This window comes from Puma concolor, chromosome B4, assembly GCF_028749965.1.
Source record: "Puma concolor isolate L17-30 chromosome B4, mPumCon1.1.hap2, whole genome shotgun sequence".
Taxonomy (NCBI): Eukaryota; Metazoa; Chordata; class Mammalia; order Carnivora; family Felidae; genus Puma; species Puma concolor.
The window spans coordinates 61,977,505-62,005,441 of NC_141673.1; the positions used below are offsets into that span (position 1 = coordinate 61,977,505).

The window sequence follows — 27,937 nt, forward strand, 5'->3', positions numbered from 1 at the left end:
GCTCCAACCCGTTAGCAAAGACGCGTGGAGAACACAGTGGCTATTAACAAAGAGGCCTTTGCTGGGACCAGGAAAGATCATCTCTCCCTTGTCCTAGACACTGAGGGGCCAGGGGAAAACACAAAAGCCAGCACAGGCGAAGAAACTTCCACAGTCAGGCCTCTCCTGCTTTTGTCTTTCCAGGGGGGAGAGGGGAAGAGGGAAGGCAAGATTCACCCTTGCTTACTGAAGCAGCACTCTGATGGAGAGAAAAAGAACCTGGGTGTAAGGTCCCACTTCTGCCATTCCTACTATGTGCTCTCAGGCAAGACCCCAGCTTACCCACCTACACATCAGATAGGGAGAACACCACCAGGATTTTCTCGAGCTTAAGGAGTCCGTGTACATGAAGATGTCCAGTGGACTTCTACCCAGTGAACACCAAACACATCCAGGCCTGGTCTCCCTTCTTTATTGATCTCTGGCTATAGCAGGGTTCTGGGAGACCCAGGGCAGGGGTGAGTCACATGCGTCTCTGCCCCACTCGGGGTGGGATAGGAGGGACAAGTGTCAGGGTGGCAGGTCTGAGAGACCATGGATATGGACTTCACACGAACAGGGCCCACTGTACAAATGCATGGTTGGTATTTACAAGAAAGGAGGAGGGCAGTTACCTGGACTTGGACCTTTCCTGGGACAAGGCGGCTCAAGGAGCCTGAGGAGAGGAAGGGGCACAGGGCCTGGCTGGGCTGTCTTCAGGGGACACCCGGCAGCAGCCCTGAGTCCCTCCCATCTGCCTTCCACCCACCACCCTCCACTTGTCCCGGGGGAGGGGCCTCTTGGTGTCTGCAGCTGGGCAGGTGCTGGAAGGGGGAGGGAGGGGAGGGACCCTCTCTGTTAGCAGTGCAGGATTACTGGATTCTACGTCACCCTCCCCATGCACCCTTGACCCCAACCCAGCTGGTCTCTCCTGCCTGTGCTCCTAAGATGCATCCTGAAGGTGCTTTGCTGGGGAGACCTCAAAGCACTTTACAGACATTGGTCGGATGGGAGCCTCCTGGCCCCAGGGGAGGGGAAGGAGGCAAAGGGCTCAGGACAGCCAGGGTAGGTAAGTGATAAGCCCCAAGGGCCTAGACCAATCCCAAGTTCTTGAGGACCCCAGGGAAGGCCTCGTCTTTTCCCCCAGTCGACATTTCAGAATGGGAGGGAAGGAAGATTGGGATGGGGGGGGGGGGGGGGTGGCTGAGGATGGCGCTGAAGCAGTATAGGTCTGGGGTAAAGAGGATATCCCCCCCTCATTCCCAGGCCCTAGAAAGGTATCATGCCCTGAAGGAGCCCACTCCCCTCTTCACACATAGGGCTCTGAAAAACCCCAGCTTTCTCCTATTCCAGCCCCTCCCAGGGGAGGAAAAGGGGGACCCAGACCCGCCAGCTAAGATCTGGGGGGGGCTGAGGGAACCCCCCAAAATGTATTGCTTAGAAACTTGGAGGCAAAAAGGATGGGGGAGGGCCTGGGGGCTGGCATCTCTGACCCTCCCCTCTGGGCCCTGGGAAGCCTCCAAGAAGCTCCCTTCCCCCAGCCTGCCATCTGGCCACGGAGGGGGTGGGGCAAGTCCAGAGGCAGGGGGATGGGCACAGTGACCATTGGGACCCTAAAGTTCCCCAGTCTTGCTGCTGGGAAATTGAAGTGTGCCCCAATGGGTGTCGGGTGGGGAGGGGCCCTTCCCCCAACCCCACAATCTCTGGCATTTGGCCTTCGGGTGGGTTGTCTGTTCCTCAACCTCCGTGCTCCCTTGGAGCAGATGGGGGAGCCGGTCCCGATGGATGGTGCTGATGACATCGAACACTTTGGACTCACTGAGGACCTGGGAAAGAGGGAGAGGTCTCAGTGCTCAGCTCTTTGCCTTATCTCCAGCCTGACTCACCTTCTCCAGGTCCCCCCACTCAGTCCCATATACAGTTGTGCCCAAACCACCTTGTACAGGGTGCCCAGCCAAGGGTGTGGTGTTGGGGGATGGTTTTCGACCTCACAGAATCTTGTGCCCTGACTGGGCCCTGTTCCCGAACCCTCTCAAAGGTGCTACAGAGGCTGGCTGCTCAGGCCCTCCCTGTTCTGAGGAGCTTCCTCCTTCCTTCCTGCAGGGAGTGGACAGAGGGGGTGGGAAAAATTCCTTGCTTCCCACTCACACCCTGGCTCAGTTCTGTGTCCACTTCCTCCATTTTCCTCCCCGGAAAGAGTGAGGGAGAACTTCACATCCACTGAACCCCAGAGATGACCCTTCTAAGATGCCTTGTCGGACGCCCAGCTCTCCCTACTCCCTACAGAATCTCCAGACCCTCCCCACTCCACCACATAGGCTCACCGGGGCCAGTCCCAGACTAGTCCAGATTCCCGTTCTGGTTGTGTTCATCTTCAGCAGGGGAGGGCAGGGTGTCTTCCTCACAGGGGGACAGTTCGTCAATGGACATCTGGTTGGTGATACCTGCAGGGGACATTTAGGAAGTCAGGACCAGACCAAGAAATATTTTTCCCCAGAACCCAAGAAGTATATAGAGAAAAGTAAAGGATTCTCATGCATCCTTCCGCCTTCAAGATGAACTATACTCAACCCATGCCAACTTAGGGAGAGCCCCTCCAGCCGTGCTAACATTCACAACCCTCAATTCACCCATAAAGGAAGAGGTTTCCCAGCCAAGGCCACCAAGTTACCCAAATCTAACGGGGCGCCATTTGCAGACCACAATATGCATGGAGTCCCTCGGGTTGTGGAATATGGCTGTTCTATCTTCTCTCTTGTCCCCGTTCTAGAATGATCCAGGCCAGTCAGCTCAACAGTCTTTCCTGGGATCTAACTTTAGTCTGATTAGCTCCATCCTCAATTCTGGGAGTCACACAAAGGGACGCTCCAGGGCTTAAGGAAAATGGTCCTGCTACTGCTCCATCAGCCACCCTCCCCACAAGGCCTCATCCCCGCTTCCAACGGTACCCACCACTTGCTGCCCGTTCCTTCCATTTCTGCTTGTTCTCCTGAATGTATTTGGTCCAGGTAGAGCGGAAGCTGACCACATCAGGGTTGGGGTCTCCCACTTCCACATCCAGAGAAGGCTGGCGCCACTGGAAGCTAAAGCAGGCCCCCCAGCTCGAGAGGTGAGACCCGGCCCACTCCAGAGCTGCCTTCACCAGCCCTCAGAGTGGAGGGGAAGGAAGACCAGGAGGAGGCTTAAGGAGACTTATCCTTCTCTCCCTTTCCCTCTGCTAGGTACCCCCAAGTCCCTGGCCCTCTTCACTCAATTTCACCCCTCCCTCTCCACACCTTCCCTCCTACTAGAAGGAAAATAAAAACAAGATTAGCAGAGAGGCAAGAGAGACAGAGCTAATGGAAGAAACAAAAATTGGTGGAGGGGACCACAGGTGCGGGTCACACCCTTCTGGTCTCATCCTTTCACCCCTGTGTGTGACACACATCAGAGACTCCCAAGTTTTGAGTAGCCTGCTTCTCCGCCGGCCCCACCATGGCTGTACCTCCTCCCTGGGCTCTCTGTGAGTCCCTCTTGCCTCCCCCAGAAGCAGGAGACCCGGCTACCCCAGCATCCCTCACCTGGGCTGGTTTTTAGACTTGGAGTCGTCATCCACCAGGGGTTGGACGCTCTTCTCAGCCACATCGGTCAGCACAGAGAAGGTGGGCTCCACGATGAAGTCAATGAAGCCTGCAGGGAAGGGGGAGCAGGATGGAGAGGCCTCACCTGGAGGGCTGGGCAGAGGACGGGGGCCTGTGTGGCTGGCACCCCCTGCTGCATGGAAAATGGGGTAACCCGGGGCTGAGGAGTTCCCAATGGGGGCAGCCTTTGGAATAATGCCTTTCTGACCCTGCCTTTGCACCCCCAGGCCTTTCACCCGGGACCCCGTGCTCTAGCACAGGCTTACTCGATAGCAAGACTGGTTTTGAGGGATGGCAACTTGGAGCAACCCTGGGCCAGGCCGAGAAGGCATCCTCTCCCCTTCCCGGTACTCTCCTCCCTATGGGAAAGGACACTCACCAATCTGGGACTGCGCCACCAGAGTGGACGTGCGATCGCACAGTGGAGAGAAGGGCAGGCCCAGCTCTGCCTCCTTGTCACCCTGGGGAGAAGACAGGGCAGGGAAAGCTGGAGGGGGTGCCTCAGACTACCAGATCCGGGGTGAGGCTGGGGGAGTTTGGGAGTTGTGGGAGAAGAGGAATTTCAGCGCCTCTGGCCTGGAAATGGATGAGACGCAAGGGGAATGCAACTACAGTTAAGCTTCTGGGAAAATGACATCTGATCCCAGGGGTTTGGGATCAAGTCAGAAGTTGCAGGTAGCTGCACGAAGATCTGGAGGTGGAGTGCGAACCTGGAGAACAAAGAGGAGAGAAGGACAGGGGTGGGTGAAGACGCCATGCTACCTGGCGGAAGAATTCTTCCATGAGGGCCTTGGTCCAGCGGCTGTGGACTGACCACTGCTTGGTTGGGTGGCTGATGTCAGCAGCGTGGAGCAGGAGAGACAGGGCCTTGGACTTGTCAATCCTGGTCAGGGCAGGTGGCAAGCAAAGGGAGACCAATCTTTTAGGATAAGGAAACCTGGACCATTCCTAACTTCCCATCACATGCATGTCCTTGGATCCTTGTGGGCAACTTCAACTGGTCCCTGAGATGACACGCATGCGCACGCACACACACAGGTACATACGCGCGCGCGGACACGCTCCTATACGTATAGGAAGCAGCCCGAGCTCTTGGAACCAGAGGCCCTGGGTTCGAATCCCCACTCTACCTACCACTCCCTAGCTGTGAGACACAGAGCAAGTTACTTAAAATCTCCATATTTCACTTTCCTCAAGGCTACCTGGAAATAGTAACAGAGTCCGCCCCACAGGGTAGTTCTGAGAATTAAATGACACACAACATACAGGCATTTAGTAGAGTGTCGGGCACGTGGTAAGTGCTGAGTAGTTATCATCTATAATAACATTAGTAACAATTATTATTATTATTACTGTTATATTATTATTCCCCGACAATGCCACACTGCACGCTGTCCCACGCAGAGACGCCGTACGGGACACACCTTCAGGACACACACACACACAGTCTGTTCTCTCTTAAACGCATTTATAGACTCCCACCCACTTTTAAGCAACATTCAGCAATCACGGCATTTGTTCTGTGCTGTTTTTCTTTAACCTCGAATGATTCTCTCAATAGCCCTATTAGCAGAGGAACTGGCTGTAAGCCGTTGCAGGGAAGCCTGTCACTCTCACACTGCACAGAGAAGAAAGCGAGTCCAGAAAGGTTGCCTGATTTTGCCAACGTTCCAGGGAAAGGCTGTCCTGCAGGGGCTGTAACGTTCATTTCAGACTCCTGGCCCAAAGTGCTCTCCAGGAGACCGACAGCCTGGGCTGTACATAAACCCAGGGCCGTGGACACACACGTGTCACACACACACACACACACACACACACACACACAGGGCCACAGAGACAGACTCAGATACCTGGGACCAGGAGAGTTCCTACATCCAGGTAAAGACCTGGCACCCCAATTGCCCACATACGTGTCCCCATTTCACACAGCCCCCACTCTGGCCGAGTCCCGGTCACACCCCCACCAGATGTCACCTCTCCAGCTGCTGCAAGGCCGTCTTCATGCACTTCACTTGCTGGAAATGGCAGGACATGTCTGTGGCCAACACCATCTCGATGACCAGGGCCCGTAGCTCTCTGGATGGACAGAAGCAGAAAAGCGATCAGCCCCTACAGCACCCAGAGGCAGGAGGGCCAGGAAGGAAGAAGACAGGGTTGGGTGAGGGGTCTCTCCTGTACGGCCACTCCCGCCTTCAGCTCACACAAACTCATCCTTGGTGAGGTTGATGAAAATGTTCATCTCATCATCCTGCATCATTCGGAAGACAGAGCTGATGTGGTGATTCTCCAGCACGGAGCGATCATTGTACAAGATGGCACATTCTGACCTGCAAAGCCAAGGGGTCATCAGGCCCAGCTCCCTATAGGTGGTGACTCCGGTGACCGCCCCCACCCCCACTTGGCCCCTCCTGCCCCTGCCACATCTGCACCCCTCACTTGGTCTGGATGTGGAAGCTGTTGGTCGTGCCTGTGTGCTCATAGTCATGGATGGCTGCAGCAAAGACGATGGCTAAGACCTCGATCTCGGACAGGCAGTGCTGGGAGAAAGGGACAGGATGAGAGGGGTCTGACCCCTGCCCTTCACTGCCCAAAGACCTCCACACCAGGTATACCACTCAGCCCATCCCTTCCATTCTTCGAGGCCAGCTCTTGGGCTAAGACGGCAGGTTTCTCAGCTCCCAGAATGGCGGAATGCCCTCCCTTGCCCCACCATGCAACACTCCCACTGCATCCCAGCACACATCCCCAGCATTGCCCATGAAGTTATGGTCCACCCAGGAATTCTCTAGAATTGAGTGAAGTCCAATATGACTTTGTAAAGACTTTGAGATACCAAAGGCAAGGAACCAAAGAGACAGAAAGGGAAATGGGAGTACAGTCTGGACTTCCCAGTTCTGCAGCCGGAAGACCCTAAACCACGGAAGAATGATCTCCTGGGCACCTACCACCATCCCTGTGCGGAGCAAGAAGCAATGGACTGTCTGGGTAACATCTGCTGCATGGATCTGGTTGTGGTAAGGGTTCTTGTACTTCCCATAGCCTGTCTCCAATGCATCCAAGAAAGTCATCAAAAACACAGTGGGAATCTGCAGTGGGAAGGAGAAAATCGAGGATCTGCAGGAATGGCCCGCAGCCGAGGACTGACATCAGCAATGCCGCCTGTCTACAGGAGGCAGTGGGGCCCAGGGAGAAAGCACGAGCTCAGCAGTCAGGTGAACCTGGGCTCACACCCCACCTCCACCGCCTGCTGGCCCTGTGACCTTGGGTAAGCCACATGCCTCCGATACTTCATTGCAGAATGAAGATAATACCACCTACCTTGAATTTAATGAGATAAGTACAAGGCACTTAGTAAGTGCTCTCTAAAGAGTAGCTGTAATTATTATTATTTCCCTGGGGATTTTTAAGAAAAGAAAACTTCCCTCCTATCTTCCAACCACCCCATCCCATCCCCAATCTGAGACCAAGGAGAGAGGTTCAGGGGAAAAAATAAGATGACCCTTCCAGACACACCCACCCACCCACACACACACATTCAAGCACCCGGAGCCAGAGCTCTGTCCAGCTATTGTGAGTTGTCTCTGTATATGCCCTTGGAGCATGCCTGCCTCCTTCAAAGGCTCAAGGCTCCCAGAGGGCAGGGCTGGTGTCTGCACCAGTCTCCCTGGATCTGCTGAGGCTGTGAGGAGAGCAAGGTTCAAGACTGGGGCAGGCTTCTGTAGAGGTGAGCAATAGTGAGGAGACGTAGAAGATGCACCACTAATCAGTCAGACCCTAACATCTCCCACCCCCACCCCGGAGGGCTGTGCCCCAAATTCAGGGAATTTTAAAGGACCGTTTCCATGACAACTGCCCTTGCTTCTGCGTTGCCATGGTGTCCCTGGAGGGAAGGGAAGGGACGCAGGGGAGGGGCTGGGTGCCCAGGAAGGGAACGTGGAGCCTGACAAGGGCGGCTCCGACTAGAATCTCTGCCCTGAGTGAACACTAAAGCAGGAAGTGCCCCTCTCTCTCTAATTGCCTTGGCGCACAGTGGACTGGGGCTGGGCCAAACCCAACCTGATGCAGTTATTCTCGGGGTCCCTCAAAACCAGTCCTTCCAGGCAAGGAAGCAAAGTTTAGGAGAACCTGGCGTCTGGAGTATGTCTGAGAGCAAGTTTGGAGAAACAGGAGCTGGGAAAAAGCTTAGGAAAAGGAAGACCCTGCTGTTCTCTGGCCTGGAGAAGGCAGGATTGGAAGGAAGAAAATGAGGCTGCAGAAGGACTGGCCTCAGGAAGGCACCGAGGAAAATCTCAACTGAGCATCTCAGGAAAGTTCTGGAAACCTTCTTGAGAGTTGTTGTAAAACGAGGAGTCAAGGGTCAAGGAAAGGCTCACACGCACCAAAGGCGCATAACAGTGAAGCAGAGGCAGAGGACGGTTGAATGATCTTCCAAAGCCCTCCGAGAAAGGCCCCTCCAACTAGACCCCTTTGTCCCCAGCCTGGCCCCCTCAGAACATTCATGTTTTCCTCTGCTCTAACATCTAGGCCCACCCCCACCTAAGCGCTGGCCAAATATTCCCAATGTGACCCTTCAACCCCTTTACCCTCCAACTCCAAGTGTGGTTTTTCCACATGGAAGTGGTTTTTTCCAGCCCCTATTCCCCAAAGACACTCTCCCCTGGCACAGAATCTGGAGAGGACTTTAATCCCATATTCTTTGTGGTCAGCCAAGCTGAAGAACAAACGGAGTTCACACACCCTCCCTCCCCTCAGACAGCCCCACCCAGCCTCGCCAAGAGTTGATCCTCTCCATAAAACTCCCTGGCCAGAGACTAGAGTTGAGGGGGAAGGGAAGGAGTGGCCAGGAAACAAATGGAGAGACTCTAGTCCCAAGGGCACAGGCTGACAGCATCTGGACTCTAGGCCTCGGGTGTCCACAGGCAGGAGGCAGGGTGGCTGACACAGGGAGCTGAACCTCGGGCCAGCCTGGAGAGGACAAGTTATGAGAAAGAAGCAAAGCGGGAGAGAGCAGAACCCTAGGCTGGAAGGTTGCAGACCTAGAATCTTCTCCTCGAAAACAATAAATGAAGTCAGAAGCTCAGGATGGAGCAAGTGAAAGAGAGGCTGCGTGGGTGGGCACAGGGACACTTCCCTGATGGTGAGACTGAGTGAGGGAGCCTGTGGGACCTGCTTGTTGGGAATCTTCTAGAATAGGAGTGATGGGAGCCGAGAACCCTGCCCAGGAAGAGGGGTCCGATGCTGCCCAACCTTAAAGCGGCTGATGAGGTTATGCCGAGTCAGTAACTCAAAAACAATGGTCCTCAGGGCGTGGTCATCTGCTGCCCGGTTCAAGGAGAAGACGTCAAAGCACCAGAGGTCCAGGTTCTGTGGAAACAACAGACTAGGCAGGGAGACTCCCAGGGGAGCTTCCCAGCCTCCGCAAGGGTTACAATTAGACTTCAAGGAGGACTTCCCAATGTTTACAGAGGCTTGGGAAGCAGGAAGACAAAGACGTGGTGAAGCGGGGCCTCCTTCTTCTCAACACATCTCTCAGTACAGAGGGGACAAAAACGTAGGAGTTTGCCTCTGGAGTGGGCAACATGTCGTTTTGAGGAGCATGGGAATGGCAGTTAAAAGCAAAAATCACCCCATGAAGAGTCGGAAAGTCCCAATGAGCATTCCATCCCCCACCCTTCTTCCTCTTTCCCAAAAACCTGGGGGGTCACCTTGAGACAGTTGAGGACCACAGTGGAATAGGTGGGGCCCACAGAGGTATACGTTCTCCGGAACATCCTAAGGGCGAATGATGAAAAGAAGCGCAGGTAAGAAAGTTTGGGAAGTGGGGTCTGAGTGGGGCAGGCTGTGAGGCTGCGCGCTGGGTGCAGGGGGGCCACGCTGGCGGTCCGGTAGGGGCCCCGGAAGCCCTGGGTGTCTGGGGGACAGGGTCACATCTAGAGGCAGAGGGAGGCTGGGCATGGGCGGGCCTCACCGTTCCACAAAGATGCCGGCCTGCACGGCGTGCACGATGCTGCGGAACTTGGGCTTCTCCTCCGCGCGGCGGCCTTTGGCCCGGGCCTGCTGCGTGAAGGTGGAGGCCAGCCAGTCCCGCACCTCCGAAGGCACAGCATCCGACCGCAGCTCCTGCAGCTCGTCCTCCGTGTCCAAGATTTGCCTGAGGCCCCGGAGGGGAAGTCACAGAACAAAGACAGGGGGTGCTTCCACAGCCTAGAGACGCTGGGTCCAGCCACACCCCACCGCTCAGCAACTCTCCTCGCTCCCTTCTCTGACCCTCCCTTGCCTTTCTCTCACTACATTTTTTTTTTTTAACGTTTATTTATTTTTGAGACAGGGAGAGAGGCAGAGTGCAAGCAGCGGCAGAGGGGCAGGCAGAGGGAGACGCGGAATCCGAACCGGGCTCTAGGCTCCGAGCTGTCAGCACTGAGCCTGCCGCGGGGTGGGGCTCGAACTCACGAACCGAACCGTGAGATCGTGACCTGAGCCGAAGTCAGAGGCTTACCGCTTAACCGACTGAGCCACTCAGGAGTGCTCTCTCACTACATTTTTTAAATGTCTGTCTCTTTCTATCCGATGCCTCCAATAATGAAACAGCTCACTATGTGAGGTAGTGAGCCTCCCAACTCTGCAAAGTGCTCAAGCAGAAAATGGACCGGGTACCGCCTTGTCAGGGAGCCTGGAGACCGGCAGCACTGTCCAACAGAAATAAAATGCAAGCCACACATAAGTAATTTGAAATTGCTTAGTAGCCATATTAAAAAAGTAAGAAGAGGAGTGCCTGGGTGGCTCAGTCGGTTAGGTGCTGGACTTTGGCTCAGGTCACAATCCCCCAGTTCGTCAGTTCAAGCCCCACGTTGGGCTCTGTGCTGGCAGGCAGCTCAGAGCCTGAAGCCTGCTTCGGTTTCTGTGTCTCCCTCTAGGTCTGCCTCTCTCTCTCAAAAATAAATAAACATCAAAAAAAATTAATAAATAAAATAAAATAAAAAAGTAAAAAGAACCAGGTGAAACTCATTTTAATGATAAGGTTTCTTTAACCGAATACATCCAAAATATTAGCATTTCGATGTGAAGTCAACAAGTATATTGAGATATTTTACAATCCTTTTTCTCACTCTTTGAAAACCAGCGTGCATTTTACATATACACACACGGCTCAATTCATACTTGAGCTCAACAGCCACCTGTGACCAGTGGCTCCCATCCTGGGCAGCACAGGTCTAGAGGGATTCCTCCCCCACCCGCCAGGCAAGAAGGTTAGGACTACATGAGCTTCAAGGTCCCTTCCAGCTCGGAAGGTCTTCTCTCCTTGGTACCTGTGTCTGTCTCTACCTCTGTTACTCCCTATCTGTTCCTCTGCTTCTTTACCTCCATGACATCTCTATCTACAGTTCTGCTCTCCCATCCTGCTCCGGCTCTGGCACGTGTCTCTGTCACCAGCTTTCTGTCTTACTCCCAACCCTGGATCACTGTGCCTGTCTGGGATCTTCCTGTGTGTGCAGCTCTCTCACCGTGTCTCGTCTATATAGACGGCCTCCAGGAGAGAAGCTGTGTACTCCAGGTTTTTCTTCAGTTCCTCGATGTTCACTTCCCCATTCTCCAATTGCTTCACCATGTAGCGCAGCCTGTGGGGGGTGGGTACGCAGAGCCCGGTCAGACGCTGCTGCTACCTTGTCGTGGTAACACAACACCCTCTGATGGGGTGCATGTTACAGACCCGGCCTCAGTCTTCCACAGATCATTACTCTTTCTAACAGTAAGTATCATAGCTAGTGTCTCTCATCCCAGGCTATTGCCACTGCCTATATTAAATTTATCTACCCCCAAAGTTTCACCTGGGCTTTTTTCTGGCCCCACCATCCCCACCTATCTCTGACCTCTCAACACCTCCCTTCAGTCACTGTTTCCTGAAAACTCTGGCTCTGACTGCCCCGGACGCAGCACCATTAGGCAGGTACAAGCCCCTGGGGCAATGTTTTGGGGATGATCTGTTTCGTAGCCTGGATAACCAAGAGCTGAGATTGCCAATTTCCCCCAGAAGAGTGAGCTGTGGGGTCAACAGCAAGCAAAAGAGCCCCCGAGATTCTTCCATTATGTCCCTTGGTCATGGCAGGGAGGGGGGTACATGTCCACAACCCCTCCGTCCCTGTCAGGGATGGCGAAGACACAGAACAAAGACCAATCTGAATGCTTTCGCCTGGCCTCACTCCATCCAGGCAGAGCTAATGGATTATGATTCCTGAATCCATCAACCCGGACAAAGCAGGATTAACCCCTGCCTCCCCAATGCTGTGCCAAAGAGAAGCATTGGCAATGTGTGACTGTGCCCATCCCCAACCTCTGCCCCACAGCAGCTTCCCCCAGAGCCAGAGTGGTGGGAGTGAGGTCATGGGTCTCACTTACGGGATGCTTTGCCTGAAGGTACAATCCCTCATCTTTTGCACCCACGAGTGCTGGGGGTCAGTGATTAAGTGGGAGACTTCTTAGAAGTCCAGCGAGTCCAGCCCAGGCAGCCACAAAGCCAACAAAACTCTGACTTTAGATGGTGATTTTAAAGAAAGCAAAGAAACATTCCCCTCACTCTTTCCCCCAGCTCTGCCCTGCCTCGCCTAAAACCAAGGTCGGGGGTGAAATGGTGGCCATGACACTTCCCCACTGAGAGGGGCTTCAGAAACCCAAGGTCACCCTATGAGTCAGGAAGGAGAAAAGAATGAGTCAGGGACCAGAGGCTGAAATTAGCATCAATTCCCAGGGATGCCGGGGAGGGAGAACAATGGTACTCCTGAACAGAAGCGGCTCCAGAATCCTGGGGTCTCAGCAGCTTTGGAAAGGGGGTGCCCGAAATAGCCAGCCACAGGGAGAGTCACAGGCCAACTCTCACCTCAGGAGCCAGCAGTCCTGATGAAGACAGAATGCAAATGGGGCAGAAGGGAAAGGGGGAAAGGGAGGAAGAAAACAGTTGAGGACGATGCGGCAGCTTCCTCAGTGGATGATCTTCAAACCCCACTTCTGACCTTCCTGCTGCATGTGCAAATGGCAGGAAAGAAGCCAGCTTCAGTAAAGCTGCTGCCCCAGCTAGGGCTTCATTAGGGAGGTGGGATAGGGGCTAGTCAACATAAAAGGCTTTCCAGCCAATGAGCTGGGAAGGGGGACTGAGCCAGCCTCTCCCAGACTGCTAACCCAGAGATCGCAGAACAAAGAGGTTCGTTCCTCCTCTGGGCCTTTGGAGCCCAGGCACAAGCCAGGGCTTCCCTTTCCTGGTCAGTCCCTGTGGCCAGGGACCCTCAAATCTGGGGACACACAACCCAAGAAGAAAGAAAAGCCTCTGGTCTCATCTCTCTCCCGGATTCCCGCCCCAGCCCTCATCTTCCACTTTGGTCAGCCGTTTTTAAAACCCAAAACTAAACTCACCAAAGTTCTTCCACTTCCTTTCTCGACCCACCTCTTGAAACATCCCAGCACAGGCTCCCAAAGTGAACAGCCAAGCCCACGCGTGTTCATTTGCATGTATTCGCATAATCGTTAGCAGTGCCGCCAGCTCTACATTTTAAAAAGTGATTTCTCCCACATTATCTCATATTATCTTCACAATGGGCCTAGAGGGAGGGAGGGAGTTGGGAGGAAATCGCTACCCCTATTTCCGAAACCGAGGCTGAGTTCTGGGAGGCAGGAATCCTGGATTCAAATCTATCACCTCTTGGCTCTGACCCCTTGGGCAAGTCACTGACTAATTCTCAATCAGGAGCTATCAAAATGTGGCCTGCAGACCACTGGCATCAGAATCACCTGGGCTACTTGTGAAAAATTGAGATTCTAGGTCCCCCTGCACACCTACTGACCCAGGATTTCTGAGGTCATGGTCCAAGGATCTGCAAACATGTTTAACAAACACCCAGGATGGTTCTCCTGCACACAGAAGTTTGAGAACCTTTCTTTTAGAGCCTCTTTTCCTTCATCTGTAAAACAGTGAAGATAATGATAAACCACCTGTGAAGGGCTGTCAACAAGAGGACTAAATGAAATAATGTGTGCGAAGGGCCTGACACACAATGATGGGTGTCTATAAACGTGATGTGAATCGGAATGAACTGACCAGCATCACGCTGGCCCCACCCCAACCAGCTCACCCACCGTTGCCTTTGAATCCAACAAGCACCTGCCTTCTCCATCCCAAGTCCGGGTGGAGAAGGGTGAGTCTAGTTTGGATGGAGGCTGGTGATTAGGAAGCCCCCTAACAGGGGAAATGGGGCAGTGAACATGGCCATGATCTCTCCTTCATAGTGACAAACCTCTCGTGGGCCACACAATCACCTGATGAGGGAGGTTAAGTGACTGGCCCAAGGTCACACAACTTGTCAATCTCAGTCAGGCGGGCAAGCCCACGACTCACACTACTGGAGCCTAGCTGTGCCCCGCACACCAAAGGTGTTGGGCAGAAGGAGCTCCAGCATGTAACTTGCATGGAGAGAGGCTGGAACCCACTTCATCATGGCTCCTCAGTGCGCCACCAGGAAGTGCTCGTGTCTGTCGGCCCATAGCAGCCTGTAAGCACCTTAGCGACGCTAACAGTGACTTTGCTTATTCTGCTGCTATACCCAGCGCAGCACCCAGTACGTGCTCAGTGAATGTTCGTTCAATAAACAAAAGGGAGAGGGGGCAGAGGAATCAGGTGCGGAGTTATCTGCCAGAGCTCACGATGGAGATCTCTGAGGCAGGGCTTCTGAAACTCTAATGGAGAGCCTGCAGAGAAGAATGAAGTTGTGGCTGGCTTTAACACACCCTTCCCTCCAAGTTCCTCCTGCCTCCCCCTCTAGATCTTGCTCTTTTATAGCTTCTGGTGAAATCTGAACCTGACATGATCCAGACACCAGAAGGAATGGGGAGGGAGGGAGAGAAAGATTAAAGAATACATTTGACAAATGGGGAGTCCAAGAAGGGGACCTGGACTCGGGCAGCTAGAAGGCTCCAGGTGCTGGACGTCACCCTCCTGAAGTCCTCTATCTCTCCCACACCACCCTTCCAGCCTGGCAGTGGCCTCTCTGGTTCTAAAGTCCTTCAGGGCTGCGGAGTTAGGATCTCCCCAGACCTGCCCACAGCCCTCACCTCAGCATTCTGCAGGAAGTCCCACTTCTCCACCTATGGCAGTATCATTCCACCCCCTCTGGTTCGGTCCTCAGAGAGTCCAGGAAAGGGTCCCTTTCCCTGCACAATAGGATGCTCACCCCTGTCCAGTCCTCATCCTGGCCTAAGGAAAACTGGAAGCTTCCCCAGCAATCCTTCCACCTCCACCCCTAGCCGTTTCACCACACCCGCTTCTTTCTCCTTTCCCTTCAGCCCCTGCGCCCCAGGAAAAGTCTCAGACCCTGACCCCTGGGAAGCCCCAGTCTCTCCCAGCTCTAGGCAGCTGAAAGGGAAGGCTCAGGGCAGTAACAATCCCAACACCCCAGAAGAGCTCAGCTTCCCCAGCACTTCATTTCTTTGGATCATCATGGCTGATGATCTGGCCCTTTCCAAAGCCCCCTGTATTACTTCCAGCAACCACACTCCTAAAAAAATCACTGTGAGTGGGCGCTTAGGACAGGACTGCCTCAGGTCAAAGGGCTAGGAGTTGGGAGAAGAATCCTATTTCCCTCTGGGGTTCTTAAGACCAGATGAGGAGATTTCAGAGGAATGTGAGGTCCTAAGGATGCTGGGGTGAGGAGAGAAAGGGGGGAGGCACTGCTAAGTCACCTGCCACCATTAATAGGAAGCAAAAGAAAGGAAGAAGGAAAGAAACAAAGAAAGAAAGAAACAAAGAAAAGGGAGATGGAAATGGAAGGAGAATAAGGTGAAGGGTAAGATAGATGGTGTAAAAGGTGGAGAAGGCCACACACACACACACACACACACACACACACACACACACCCCACATATGGGGGCCATCAAGTCTTGATCCCTCCCCCTCCACCAAAGTACTAGTGGTGGACCCACAGCAACCTGTCCTCCTTCTCCTCCTCCTCCCCTCTCCCCTTCTCAGCCCTGGTGCCTACCTGAGGATGGGGACCTGGAGGTGGCTCCTTTGCACAGGAACAGGGTTTGCCATGGGAATCAAAGTGTCCTACTTCAGAGTTATCAAAATGCCGCCCCCAGGGCCCCAGGGCCCCTGAGGGGAATGACTCCCTCTTGGGCCCAACTTCCTCCTCCAGGTCTCGGCAGAACTGAGCGACTGACCAGAGAGAACTTTGGGGAGGGGAACAGGAGGGGCCTGACGGGAGGAAGAAGGGAGTGATGAGACAGAGAAGCAGCCCACAGCAACTGGGTGAGAGGCCACGGGAAAAGTTTCACATCTGAATCAGACCGAAAACAAGAATCTGTTCTCAGAAGAATCCCAGAAAGGACAGAAATAGCACAGTCCAGCCCCTTGTTCTGAGGAGGTGGGGCTCCTCTTTGGGGAGAAGGGGTTAGCAGAAGGCTTAAGGGTACAGGGCCAGGGACCCACCCTGAACCTGTTGTGGAAAGGAAGTCCGCCCGTGGGAGGGGAAGGGACCCTGCAAGGGCCCCCTGGAGGGGCTAAGGCAGATTCAGCTCCCTCCCAGGGTCTTCTCCGGGGCCATTCTTCAAAATGAGCTTTAACCCACCTGAAAGGACAGAAGCAAGACAGCATGAGAAGCAGAAACTACAGGGGAGGGGCTTATGGAAGCCAGGAATCAGGGGAATCCTCACCCAGAGACCCGCTCAAGGGGGAGGGAAGGCCCCGCCCAAGCAGTGAATGAAAGTCGGGAGGACTCGCTCATAGAAACGAAGAGGTTGGGCAAGTTACTTTCCCACTCCCAGCCCCCTCCCCCACCCCCCACCGTGGTCTCATCTAGAAAACGCGTACTGGGGGATAACTGTGAATGAACTGGGGAGAGGCCAGTCCAGCCCAGAGGGATAAGAGAATTGATGGGACGGCCTAGGACGGGCCTGGGACCAGGCACCCCCCCTACCCCCCAACCCTTCCGCCTCCAGGCTTTGCTCTCGCTCAGGTTGGGGGGCAGAAGCCGGCCTCTGCGGCGCGAAGTGGACGTGCGCGTACAGCCCCAGCCCGCCTCCCGATTGGCTGTGAGGTGACGTCACCGATACAAGCGCACCGGGGCCGCGATTGGTCAGCTGAGGGGCCGGGCGGGGCCAAGGAGGAGAGCCCCGGGTGAAGACAAACGCATCCAGGGAAGAGTCCCGCGCGACTGCCTTCTCCTTAATCCAGGGTTTAGAGCTGGGGATAATGTGGAGATGAGGAAGGGGGACTAGTGGGGATGAGTATGACAGGAGAAAGGGAAAAGAGAAGAAACAGACCAAGAGCTAGGATTTTATGACGGGAAGTCTTCCCCCCGCCAGCTCTATCCCCAAAAAGCGGAGAGAAATTAAAATACCTTGTCACTGTGCCAAAGCCTTGAAGGATTATAAACAAATGAAGTTTGGGAACCTGCTGTTTCTCAGCCTCACTGAGCACTGGGACAAGTGGAAGTGGGCTTCAACAGCAACAGAGGAATGGAGGTTAAATATCTACAAGTTGTTTCCTGGCGTACGTCCCGGTAGCCATGAAGCGGGACTGCTGCAGATTTTGGAAGAAAGGAAACCCTCTCTGGGCCCATCTCATTCTCTCTGCTCTCCCAACACACACACACACACACACACACACACACACACACACACACACTGGTGAGTGTTTTTTAGAGAAAAAAAGGACTAGACCCAAAGTCAGAGACCCAGAACTTGACACCCAGGGGATGAGGGACAAGTCACTGGCCTGGCCTGTGGACATGCTTGCTTGGAGGGACATGGATGGGCTAGGAGTGGAGGAAGGTGGTAGCCAGCTGCACACAGCCTGGAAAACCAACAAACACCAAGCCAGGGCAGTTCCCCACCCCCCACCCCCAACTCCAGGCCCTGCCACGTCAAGTACACACGAACCTCAACCCTCCCACAGAAAGGTGCAGGTTTCTTTCCCTCTGCTCTCTTGTTCAGTAAAACCAAAGCTGGTGGGACAAGTGACTGCTGACCACCTCACCCCACATACATACATGCTGCATCATCCCAGCATGTATCCCATACCTGCTCATCCCAGCCTGGTATTATTATTAACTGTTCCTAATAAGGAAGGATATTGGCCAACCACCACCCCTTCCTGGGGAGAACAATTTCACACATATCCACTCACCTACGCATCTACAGACACCCCACACTTCTGTCTGAGCTAACGAGACTTCCCTGCGTGGAAGGCAGGGCATAGATAGGATGACCCCAGCAGCGTCCAGCATGGGCTTTCCTTTAGTCCTTAAATTTAGTTTAAAAATAGCAAGGAGCACAAGCATAATGCCTCCCTCCCAGGATTTTTCCCAGCATTCCCCACCTGCACTGAATAGGAGTTGGGACAGGGGGTAAACCAAGAACTGGAAACCCTGCCTCTGGTCAGAGGAGTGTAAGAGAGGGGGTGGGGATGGGGGAGTGGATGAGAGCAGGGGTGGAGGTGGGGAGGGTCAGGGAAGGGATTAACTGGCTGATGTCAGGGCTCCAAAATCTCAGAAATTGAAAGAGCCAAAGAAATCACCTACATCCAATGGAAAGAGGACATGAATTAAAATCAGGAGACTTTTGCCTAGACTTTGTCACCATGTATGACCTTGGGCAGGACACTCTGAGGTCTTTTCGTTGTCTGTAAAATGGGGAAGTAATATGTGCTTCACAGAATTCACACAAGGATCAAATGAGATCGCATGAGAGCACCTTGCAAACTATAAAGTGATACATGAAGGTCACAGATTATTCCTTAGCCCAGAGCTTTATTTAGTTAGTTATTTGTTCAGCAAACGTTCACTGGGAGTCCTCCATGAACAAAGCCTCCTATGCTCACCCTTGTACCCAGCCGCCTGGTGTGGAAAAGCCCCAGTCACCCTGCCACCACCACTCCAGATGTTTAGGGCTTCTCCCTGGCTCCTGAGTCCACAGGGGCCAGGAGGCAGTCAGAAGCAGAAAGTGGCGAAAATGCAGAGCACTCCAGCAACCAAGAACAACCAGATCTCTACCTTCCCCAAGCACTGCTGCTCCCCTCACTCCCCTGGCTTCCCCCATTGCTATACAAGCAGCCTCAGTTCTGGCAGCTGGCTGGGCACGGTGGCGGCGGGGGTGGCTCTAGGGATAAAAATAGCCCCCCTGGTGGCAGAGCTGGGGTGCCATCCTGGGAGGCGGTGGGCCTCAGGTTGACATGGCAGCGGTAGTAAGAGATCTCTAGGCACTGGACGGAGGAGCTGGGTGGAGGGAGGTTGGTGGAGGGCGGCAGGGAGTGGGAGAAGAACAGAAACCAAGAGAGTGCAGGGAGAGGAGGAGGAGGAGCAGTGGGGACTAAGGGGGCAGGGAGGGAAAGAAGAGAGATTTGAAAGATGCTGAAGAAGAGGGTCTGGGGAAACACTGAAGCAGAGGTGAAGGGGCTGGCCCCAACCCATGTTGTGTCTGAAAGTACTCCTCCTCTGCCTCCTGACCAGAAGCCGTTTCTAACAGGTGTTCCTAGCAAAAGCCCAGAACAGCTCAGATCAGATGAGGAAGAGGGTAACCAAACAGCTTGAGCCTCAGCCCAGACCAATAAGACCCCAGCTATCCCAGCTCCCAGCCCAGCCCAGCCCACAAATGAGTCACCTCTCCCTGAGGCTTCAGCCCTTCAGAGAAGGAGGAACTGGGAGGGGTGGGCAATAGAGTCCAAGGAAGGCTAGCTAATGAGCGAGGAGGCTCCCAGGACCCAATCCTTAAGATCTCTCTCTCTTTCTCTCTGCCTCACTTGTCCCTCCCTCCCTGCATTGTTTCATTCTACTCATTAACCACCTCCATGTGGACCACCCCACCAGCCCTCCAAACCACATCCCAGCAGATGTTCCAGCAGATGCCCTGTGTCCAGGGGGCCTAGCAGATGTTGAAGGCGGCCTGGGATGGGAAAGTGAGCTGGAAGCTTGGAAAGGGACTGACTGCAGGTGTGATACTCCAGCGTGGCACAAAACTGTGGACTAGCGAGATTGGAGCCTAGTCCCAGCCCTGCCCCCCAAACTTACCAACCATCTCTAGGCATCACTTTCCTCTGCTGAACATTTTTAAAAATTTTTTAATGTTTATTTATTTTTGAGAGAGAGAGAGAGAGAGAGAGAGAGAGAGACAGAATCTGAAGCAGGCTCCAGGCTCTGAGCTGTCAGCACTTGCGAACTATGAGATCATGACCTGAGGCAAAGTCCACGCTTAACAGACTGAGCCACCCAGGCGCTCCCTCCTCTGAACATTTTATGATTCTCAGATTCAGTGCCTGGGTTGGAGGCACTCAGGAAACAAGATGCCTGGGTCTCGATTCCCTGGTTCAAGTTCATCCTTTCTGAGTAGCTCACCGCTTCCCCAACTCATCCCTACCCTGATGTAAAAGGAGGGAGATGGTTTTCTTCTTTATCACAGGAACGTCACATTCTAACCTCCATGAACTTTCCAGGAAGTTCTCCTGTGTATCTCTGTTTATTCCATCTTGCTGCAATCAAAACAACAGTCAATCTTCTGGGCATTTCAAGAAGGAACAGAAAGGAAGAGAACAACCAGGACACAGAAGTCTTTAGGGTGAGTCTGGTACAATCTGATTTATAATATTTCTTCAAGACTGGAATTTCTAAAGCTACTGTTTGGTAGATATGGTCCGCGTTTAGGGAGCTTGGCGACACTGTTGGGATGTGTGCTCATTCAGCTCAGGCCCCAAGAAGTTTCCAAACAAGGTGGGCCTAGAGGAGAGAGCCAATCACATTAGATGTGGAAGAGCTGATAAACAGGGGAGCAGGGAAGCCAAGGAACAGGAAGGAAAGGGATGTTTCTCTAGCCCTCGGGTCTTGCCTGCCAAAAAAATCACTAAGCCCCCCGGAAGCTAAGCTCCCTTCCCAAAACTAAATGGTGCCAACAGCAGCTGGCAGCCTAATCACGCCACTGCAGCCACAGTAATTATTTGCAAATCTGACTTCTCTTTGCAGCTATGGAATCTGCTGACCAAGGACCCAGGCTGTATCCAACAGCACCACCTGAAACACCCCCTTTCTCGCTCTTCTCCCAGCCCCCTCCCCCTGCCCAGGTCACTCCCTGGATATACCCTACCCTTTTCCCACCAAGCCTGCTTCTCCACCAAAACCTCATCACGGCTCCCTCAGTGGACTCCTGCCAGGTCTAAGATGCTGAAGTCGAATCCTAACCTGGTGTTTCCTTCTCAGACTCACACAAATGCAGCAGGAGCTGAGGGGAGAGAAGCCACTGCAGGATAAAGGGGGGCGGAGGGGTGGATATTCAGGACAAAGGGGCAAAAGCACCTGCATTAGGGACCTCTCGGCATTGAATGGACTACAATGAATGTTTTTTTCCCTTCACGTTTTTTTCCCTTCGCCCCCACTAAATAGCCCCAGGATGCTCTCCCAGTTCCCGGGGACCATTAAGTCTTCCTCTCTAGTGGAGGGTCTCATTATCTAACAACTTCCCATCTCTTGGGTGTCTCCCCTGCACCCCACCTGCTGCCCTGGTTTTGTCCCTTTTTCTCAGTCCTGAAGAGGGTTGGAAAATAGCTACTCAACTTCCGTACCTGAGAAAATCAGCCCCCTGAGATCCAAAGGCAATTACTTGGCTTCCTCCCCAGGGAGGCTGGGAGGATGAGGTCACTGAGAAGGCAAAAGAAAGGCGGTGCGGAAGGTGCAGAATACAGCCGTTGAGGCTGGACTTTGAGGCTGGACTCCTAACGTGGTCCCAAAGGGCGCCTGCAGCAAACTCACCCTGCACTATCACCACCACTCCTGGGGGCAGGGAGGGGGAAGAGGAGGGGGAGGCCCCAGGGATGGCCTGGCCCCTGGCCAAGGTGAGAAAGGGGTAGGAGAATTGAGGGCCAGAGAAGCCAGGTCAAAGGGAATAGGGAGAGAGGAAGTGGGACAAGAGAGAAGAGCAAAACGCACCCCGGCAGAGAAAAACAGGAACAAAGGAGGGAAGGGACAGAGGAAAGGATGCAAGAAAAATAAAAGAGGAGGAAAGCAGAGGGAGCAGAGAAGCCGGAAACAAATCCTCGATGATTCCTTTAAAGACTCACAAGAGAGGGAAAGATCTGTTTCAAGGTCCCCTGCTCCTCCATCCCACTCAGATGGGAGCGGCCAAAAAAAAAAAGAGGGGAAGATAGGAAACAGCTAGCCACTTCATTGACTTCAGGGGCTCCCTGGACAGCAGGCAGGTAGAAAGGGGTCTAGAGAAGTCTAGGCTTCTGTCCTGCTGGGTCTCTCACCTGGCCTTCCAGTACCGGTACATCACACCTCACCATCCTCCCCTTCCTCCTGGCAAATGCAATCTCCACTGTAGAATTTCCTCTCTCGGTCTTTCCAACTGGCCTCCTGGGGCCTCTGGGCAAACAAAGTGATATTTGGGTTCTGAGAGACTTTAGAGATTCTCTAGTATAGGATGTGGCATACCTGATCATATCACTCCCAACAAGACCTAGAAATTTAGGATAAATGCCAGAGAAGAGTTTCTCCAATGCTCCCAGAACTCGCCAGTGGCAGTCCCTGGGCTCCCCACACCCACCATGTCTTAGAACTACAACTGGCCCATCCACTTCTAGCTTGACCCACTGGGAAAAGGGGTGATGGGAGTTAAGTCCTTCTCTTTTCTTTTGACTTCGGTGTCCCACATCCTTTGTAAGACAGCCAGCCTGCAACCCCACTCAGTCTTCTACTGCCTAAGCTCAGACACCTGTCTCAACCCTCCAGACAACCATTCATCAAGACTCTTCCAAATCATGTCCCAGACACCAGGACTTCAACCCATTAAGTAATTCATATTCCTGCTTCTTGAATCTTTAGCTTTCCCCCCCATCCAAGCCAACGGTCACCCATTCGTTCCCCCTGCCTCTTCACACAGCAAGCTCTGCAATGCTGAAAGAACTCCAGACTTTGCCATCTACAAACCTTCACGTGGATGGTATCAAATGAAGAACTGAGATCAGAGGGACTACGTGTGACTTCAAGGTCATGCAGCTACTAACTGGCGGCATGGGCACATGAACTCCAACTCAAGTCTCCCACCACTCCCTATGTTCTTCCACCACCACCACTCGGCCATGCTCGTTCTCTCCAGCCACCCGCTCCGACCAGAGGTTTGTGAAGTTCTTCCTGTGGTCTAAATTGATGTCCTCCCTCCCTGCACCTCCCTTTCCCTTACTGCAAGAGTTTTTCACCTTCTACCATCGAGATGCCTCACTCAAGACACAGCTGATGAAGGAAATGGAAAGACGGGAGGTATTGGTGAGACAGGGGGCTAGAAAACCCAGGAAGGAGAGATTCCCTTTGCCATGGTTGGAAATAAAAGAGGGACTTGGGCTGATCTGAGGAGGGAGGCACTAAAACTCATCCCTGCCAGGGCCTGGGAGAAATGGGGCTTTTTCTCCAGAGATCCAGGGAGCCACAGTTTATCTTGCAATCTTCACAGCAGCCCCACAGCCATATGCAGAAAAAGGAGAACGGCTGCACAGCTTTCAAAAACAGTAAGAGCCACTGAAGATCACTCTGTGGGTCACATACAAAATGAGGACACAAGGGGGGATAAATCAATCAGTGAGGCACCCAGTCCAGTCCCTCAGCTTCCTCCGACTGCCCTTTTCATCTCCCCAGTATTGTAAAAAAAAAAAATGTTAGTGTATCGCAGACACCTACACAAGATCACACATACTTAGTATCCCATAACCTACATGCCCACGCGCATGCACACACACACACACACACACACACACACACACACACGCTCATCATCATCATCATCATCATCATCATCATCTCATTCATACATAGGACAATTTCAGGTATTCAGGGAAGTGCATGCCTTCCCGACATATTTATTATCACAAATGCCATTTATAAATATGAAAACAAAGAGGCATCCTCATGGAGGTCTGACTCCACAAACTGCCCCCCCCCCACAACCTTCACCCAGACACATATGTACCCAAGTCAGGCATTACAGTTTTATCCTCATACATCTCATCCACACACCCAAATAACGTTTCTGTATCCTCTCTGCAACTCCTTCAGCTCCAGGCTCCGTCCTGAGGTCCTCAAACCCCACGCCTTTCAAACATCGCCTTCTCAAAACACAACACCATCTCCTTTTCCTCCATCCCTATTTCCTGCTACCCCACCCCCCTCCACCCACACGCAGGAACACACGCACCACAGAATCAGAGACAGAACTGGGCCCCGTGACATGTACACATATACTCATTAATTCATTTGTTCATTCCTTTTATTTAACGGCATTTATTGAGTGCCTATTATGTTTCAGGTACCACACTAGACTCTGATGAAACAAAGAAAACCAAAACTAATGCCCAGCTGGGTCCTTGTTCCAGCTCAGCCGTAATGACCTTGAACCACAGCTTAGGACATAGCACCTAGATCTGGGGAGTCCTGAGTCCATGTGAAGAAAGAAGAGGAAGTGATTGTGTTTATACTATCCCAAAGGAAAAGGGAAGTTCTGTCTGTAAAATTCCAGGAGAAACTGGGACAGAGAGAAGAAAGTGATGCTTGTACTATCCTGGGAGAAAGAGAAAGAATTCATTTCTATGCTTTTCTTGGTGTCTAGGCCCCCTCAGAGGAAAAGTTTAGGCAGAAACTGGAGTGGTAGAGCTTTACCACTTGGATGGATGTAGCAAAATGAGGAACAGGGTGCCTTATCCCCTTTCCACTGCACTTTACTCCAGATTACAAACTCCATAGGAGCAGGGACCGTCTACTTTGTTCACTAGTATATCCCAGCCTCCAGCACGTCACCTGACCCTCAGGAGGCACTCAATTAATAGTTGTTGAATGGATGAATGAGCTAAGGATGGCAAGCCAACCAATCTCTGTTCACAGATTTTCTTGATTCACAAAATACACAGAAAACCTCCTTCTACTGACCCTACCCTACACTCCTCAAGGCCCTCTCATCTCAGAGCAGGGTAGGCAGTCCAGTCAAATCCTTCACTCAGGGTTAGAGATACTCACCCTGCTCGACCCATCATCTCCAGACTGTCCATCCCAGCCTCTCTTGTGCCTCCCCTCATGGGTCTGCGCTGTTAGGAAAATTTTCCTGCCAGGTAGAGGTGAAATCCCATAGCTAGAGACACTTCAGCTCATAGCTTCCAGATTTTAAGTTAATCTTTGGCAGAGTCCTACTGTGGGAAACAGGAGTCCTGGATGCCCTTCCCAAGAAGAAACTGCCCTGCACAATGAGATTCATTGATGGGCTTTGTATGGGCTTTGTAACCCAAGGCAAAAACACCAGACCCAGCCTCCCTGAATGGAGGACTCCCTCTAGATGTCCTATATTAGAAATTTAAAGGATATGAGGCGCCACCTGGGTGGCTCAGTCGGTGGTTGAGGGTTTGGAGTGACTTCAGCTCAGGTCACGATCTCACAGTTCACGAGTTCGAGCCCCGCATTGGACTCTATGCTGACAGCTCAGAGCCTGGAGCCTGCTTTGGATTCTGTGTCTCCCTCTCTCTCTGCCCTTCCCCTGCTCACCCTCTGTCTCTCTCTCTCTCTCTCTCTCTCTCTCTCAAAAACAAATAAACATTAAATAATTTTTTAAAAAAGAAACTGAAAGGACAGTTGGGGGGCTGGGGGGATAGGATATGTTGTGTAGAGGAATCAAGGCCTTTATACATATGTCTTCATTTCTATTCAGAACCCACTCATGGGATAATCATGTCCATCCCCCTCTTTCCACATTCAAGCCTCCCCAATATTCAAACAGGGCCAAATCCAATAAGCCATCAACTCGGGATCTACCTTGATATCAAAATCTTTCTCTGCTCTGAGAAAGGGAGATCAAGAATCTATTCCTGGTGACTGATAATATGAAAACGGGGCTTTTCTGGATAAGTTATGACATGCAGCTAGCACTCTTAAGAACCAGACTGCTGACAGGAGTGAAGACCAGAATAATTCAATCAATAAGACTAGCGATCCCTGTCCACCATGATCTCCCATAAGGACATCTCAGCTAATGCAGTCTGTAGGGGCAGCTGCTTCAATTCCCTTCTTTCCCTGGACTTCAGTGCCTCCTCTGGGGATCCTCTTCTCTCACCAGTGAGCACTTCTCATAGTCAAGGAAGAAAGAGCAATTTTCTTCTAGGAAAGACTTTGGGTTAGAAAGGTGTGGGAGACAGTGAACAGGTAAAACCCACTCTCTTGCAGGTCTCATTCATTACCTGGAAAGGAGGCAAGGAAAGTATATGATGAGCTATAAGCACTATGGGGAAGCCGTCCTGGGACACCTTGAATTCTCTAATGTATGAACCATGAGGTCCCTTCTTTGCCTTTCCACCGCTTCCTTACCTGCCCACCCCCACCCCAACCCTGGCTTAGTCACCATTAACAGAGCACCGGCTTCTGTCAAAAATCACCCAGTGCTCCTCCCAACAAAAATCAATTCAATCCGGTTTTCCATTTCTTCATCCCAGAACTCATTCCAAGGCTGCGCTTCATAGAGCCCAGCAAATTGCATTGGCTGGAGGCAGCAAAGGAGAGGAACTGAGAAGCACATTTGGATGCCAAGCCTTGTTGCCCACTGTGCCTCAGTTCTCCCTAAGCCCTCTCCGAGCAGCTACAGTATAAATCAGACAGACCCACCCAATATCAAGGGGTCATCTTATTACCATAGATATAGTATTTTAAAAACAAAGCAATCACTAGCATCCATCCATCTCCTACCACCGTCTCTCCCGCTGCCAGAACCCAGTAAATGGAAAGCTTCAGTGCTCACTATTGAGGATAATGGGGAGGAACTGGGTTTCAGGGCTATGGTTCCCGCATTTCCTCACCAAACATCTCCAGCCTTTTTCCTGGGACCATTGGGAGTCATATCAGGGAGAAGGACACCTTCCCTTGTTCTCTGATTAAGAATCAACAGACTGCGGAGATTACCCGATGGCGTCTGACTGCGAGATAAACATGGTGCATGGTCTGTCTTTGACCCAATCCTCTCCTCCTCTGAGGAACAGAAAGAAAAGTTGCTTCCCTCCCCTGGGACCGGAGTATGGGACACCTGAGTCCCTTGTTTCCCTGTTTATCCATCCTCCCCCATGCCCTTCTCCTGCAACAACAAGAAAAGATGCCTAAATGTGCTTGGAGATCCTTGGGAGATCATATAGCAACAAAAAGGTTTTGACAGTTACCTTATCCCTGTCAATCAATTTTTCTTCACCACCACCACCACCACCACCACCACCACCACCACCACCGGGGGCTCCCAGGTAGGGGCTCCACCCCCCTCTTCCAGATCCCAGCTGGGTCCCCCATCATTACTGTGCACAGTGGATTTCCAGGCCCCAAGAGAAATGAGGGGTTCAGGTACGGGGCGCCCCCATCCCCACCTCCTGAAAGATGCAGGAGGCTGAAACCACCAATCCCAACGGAGACCCATATGACCCACAGGTTGGCACAAGTATCCCCATGCACTAGATCTGCAGCTGTGTGCCATCACTCTACACACATCTGTGTGTCCCACGGACCCTCATGCACACACATGTGTTCTCACATCTGCACGACCCTGCACACGGATACGTGTGAGTCAGCCTGGCACCTCCCGAAAGCTGCCCGTCTGCAGCCCTGCCACACAGCGCATCCCGTGCCGCCTCTCCGCGCTGCGTGTGTCCCCCGGGGGGTCCACCGGCACGGGCGCGTCATTAGCTTTGCAACTCCTAAACCCTCTCCAACCGGCCGACTTGCTCCGCACATGCCTTTTGCACATGTGGCCTGGCCCTGCGCGTCAGGGCCGCTTATTTCCTCGCACCTGCCAACATGTGTGCCGGAGGGAATCCACCAGCCCGGCTCCAGCTACCCACCCACCCCCACCCCCTTCCGGGCTCCCTAAGATCCCTTCCCCCTACGCCCGGCCGGGGACTCACAGCGAGCGAAGCTTAATCCACATCTTCTTGCTGGGGGCTGACTTCAGCTCCAGGGGTGACGGGCAATCCGACTCCAGCATCTCGGGAGGGCTGCGGGGGGACAGCTCCATGCTCAGCCTCAATCTATGGAACCGAGGGAGGAGACGGCACCGCGGCTCAGCCTCAGCCCCAAGCCGGGAGAGCCCCTCACCGCCCGCCCCAACCACTTCCCACCTGCGGCTGGCGCCGACCAGCCAGGCCGGGATCTCCGGGCTCGGCCCAAGCTGGCGGAGCTGCAGTTCCTGCGGCTCCTGCTCTCGCGCTGTCCAGCCGAGCTCTGGCTCCCAGTCCGAGCCCTCCGCGCCGCCGCCGCCGCCGCCGCCGCCGCCG

The 27,937-nt window shown here is 53.1% G+C and overlaps 1 protein-coding gene across 3 annotated transcripts; it reads right to left on the bottom strand.

Annotated features, from left to right (window-relative positions):
• Nucleotides 1–435: 435 nt before the first annotated feature.
• PDE1B (phosphodiesterase 1B) lies at nt 436–27,931 on the bottom strand. 3 transcript variants are annotated; one of them, XM_086713166.1, is made up of 16 exons: nt 27,782–27,931; nt 27,569–27,691; nt 11,141–11,254; nt 9,607–9,789; nt 9,344–9,410; nt 8,886–9,002; nt 6,584–6,724; nt 6,075–6,175; nt 5,840–5,965; nt 5,613–5,714; nt 4,401–4,521; nt 4,018–4,099; nt 3,579–3,687; nt 2,971–3,101; nt 2,343–2,462; nt 436–1,844 (listed from the first exon to the last, which is right to left on the bottom strand). In XM_086713166.1, the coding sequence occupies exons 2-15, from the start codon at nt 27,676–27,678 to the stop codon at nt 2,359–2,361; spliced, it is 1,608 nt and encodes a 535-aa protein (XP_086569292.1). In that variant the 5' UTR covers nt 27,679–27,691; nt 27,782–27,931; the 3' UTR covers nt 436–1,844; nt 2,343–2,358. The 3 variants fall into 3 exon arrangements, with proteins under 3 accessions (XP_086569292.1, XP_086569293.1, XP_086569294.1); XM_086713167.1 differs by lacking the exons at nt 27,569–27,691; nt 27,782–27,931 and adding exons at nt 15,660–15,874; nt 16,248–16,437; XM_086713168.1 differs by lacking the exons at nt 27,569–27,691; nt 27,782–27,931 and having other exon boundaries at nt 9,607–9,851; nt 11,141–11,255.
• Nucleotides 27,932–27,937: the final 6 nt, after the last annotated feature.

What these genes read in the sequence shown, in the direction of transcription:
- PDE1B (XM_086713166.1), bottom strand. Translation starts at nt 27,678, where the DNA reads ATGGAGCTGTCCCCCCGCAGCCCTCCCGAGATGCTGGAGTCGGATTGC. An exon ending in GTCTATATAGACGAGACACG is followed by an intron (nt 9,790 to 11,140) that starts GTGAGAGAGCTG and finishes CCGGGGCCTCAG; the next exon opens with GCAAATCTTGGACACGGAGG. An exon ending in GCCTTGCAGCAGCTGGAGAG is followed by an intron (nt 4,522 to 5,612) that starts GTGACATCTGGT and finishes TGCCCTGACCAG; the next exon opens with GATTGACAAGTCCAAGGCCC.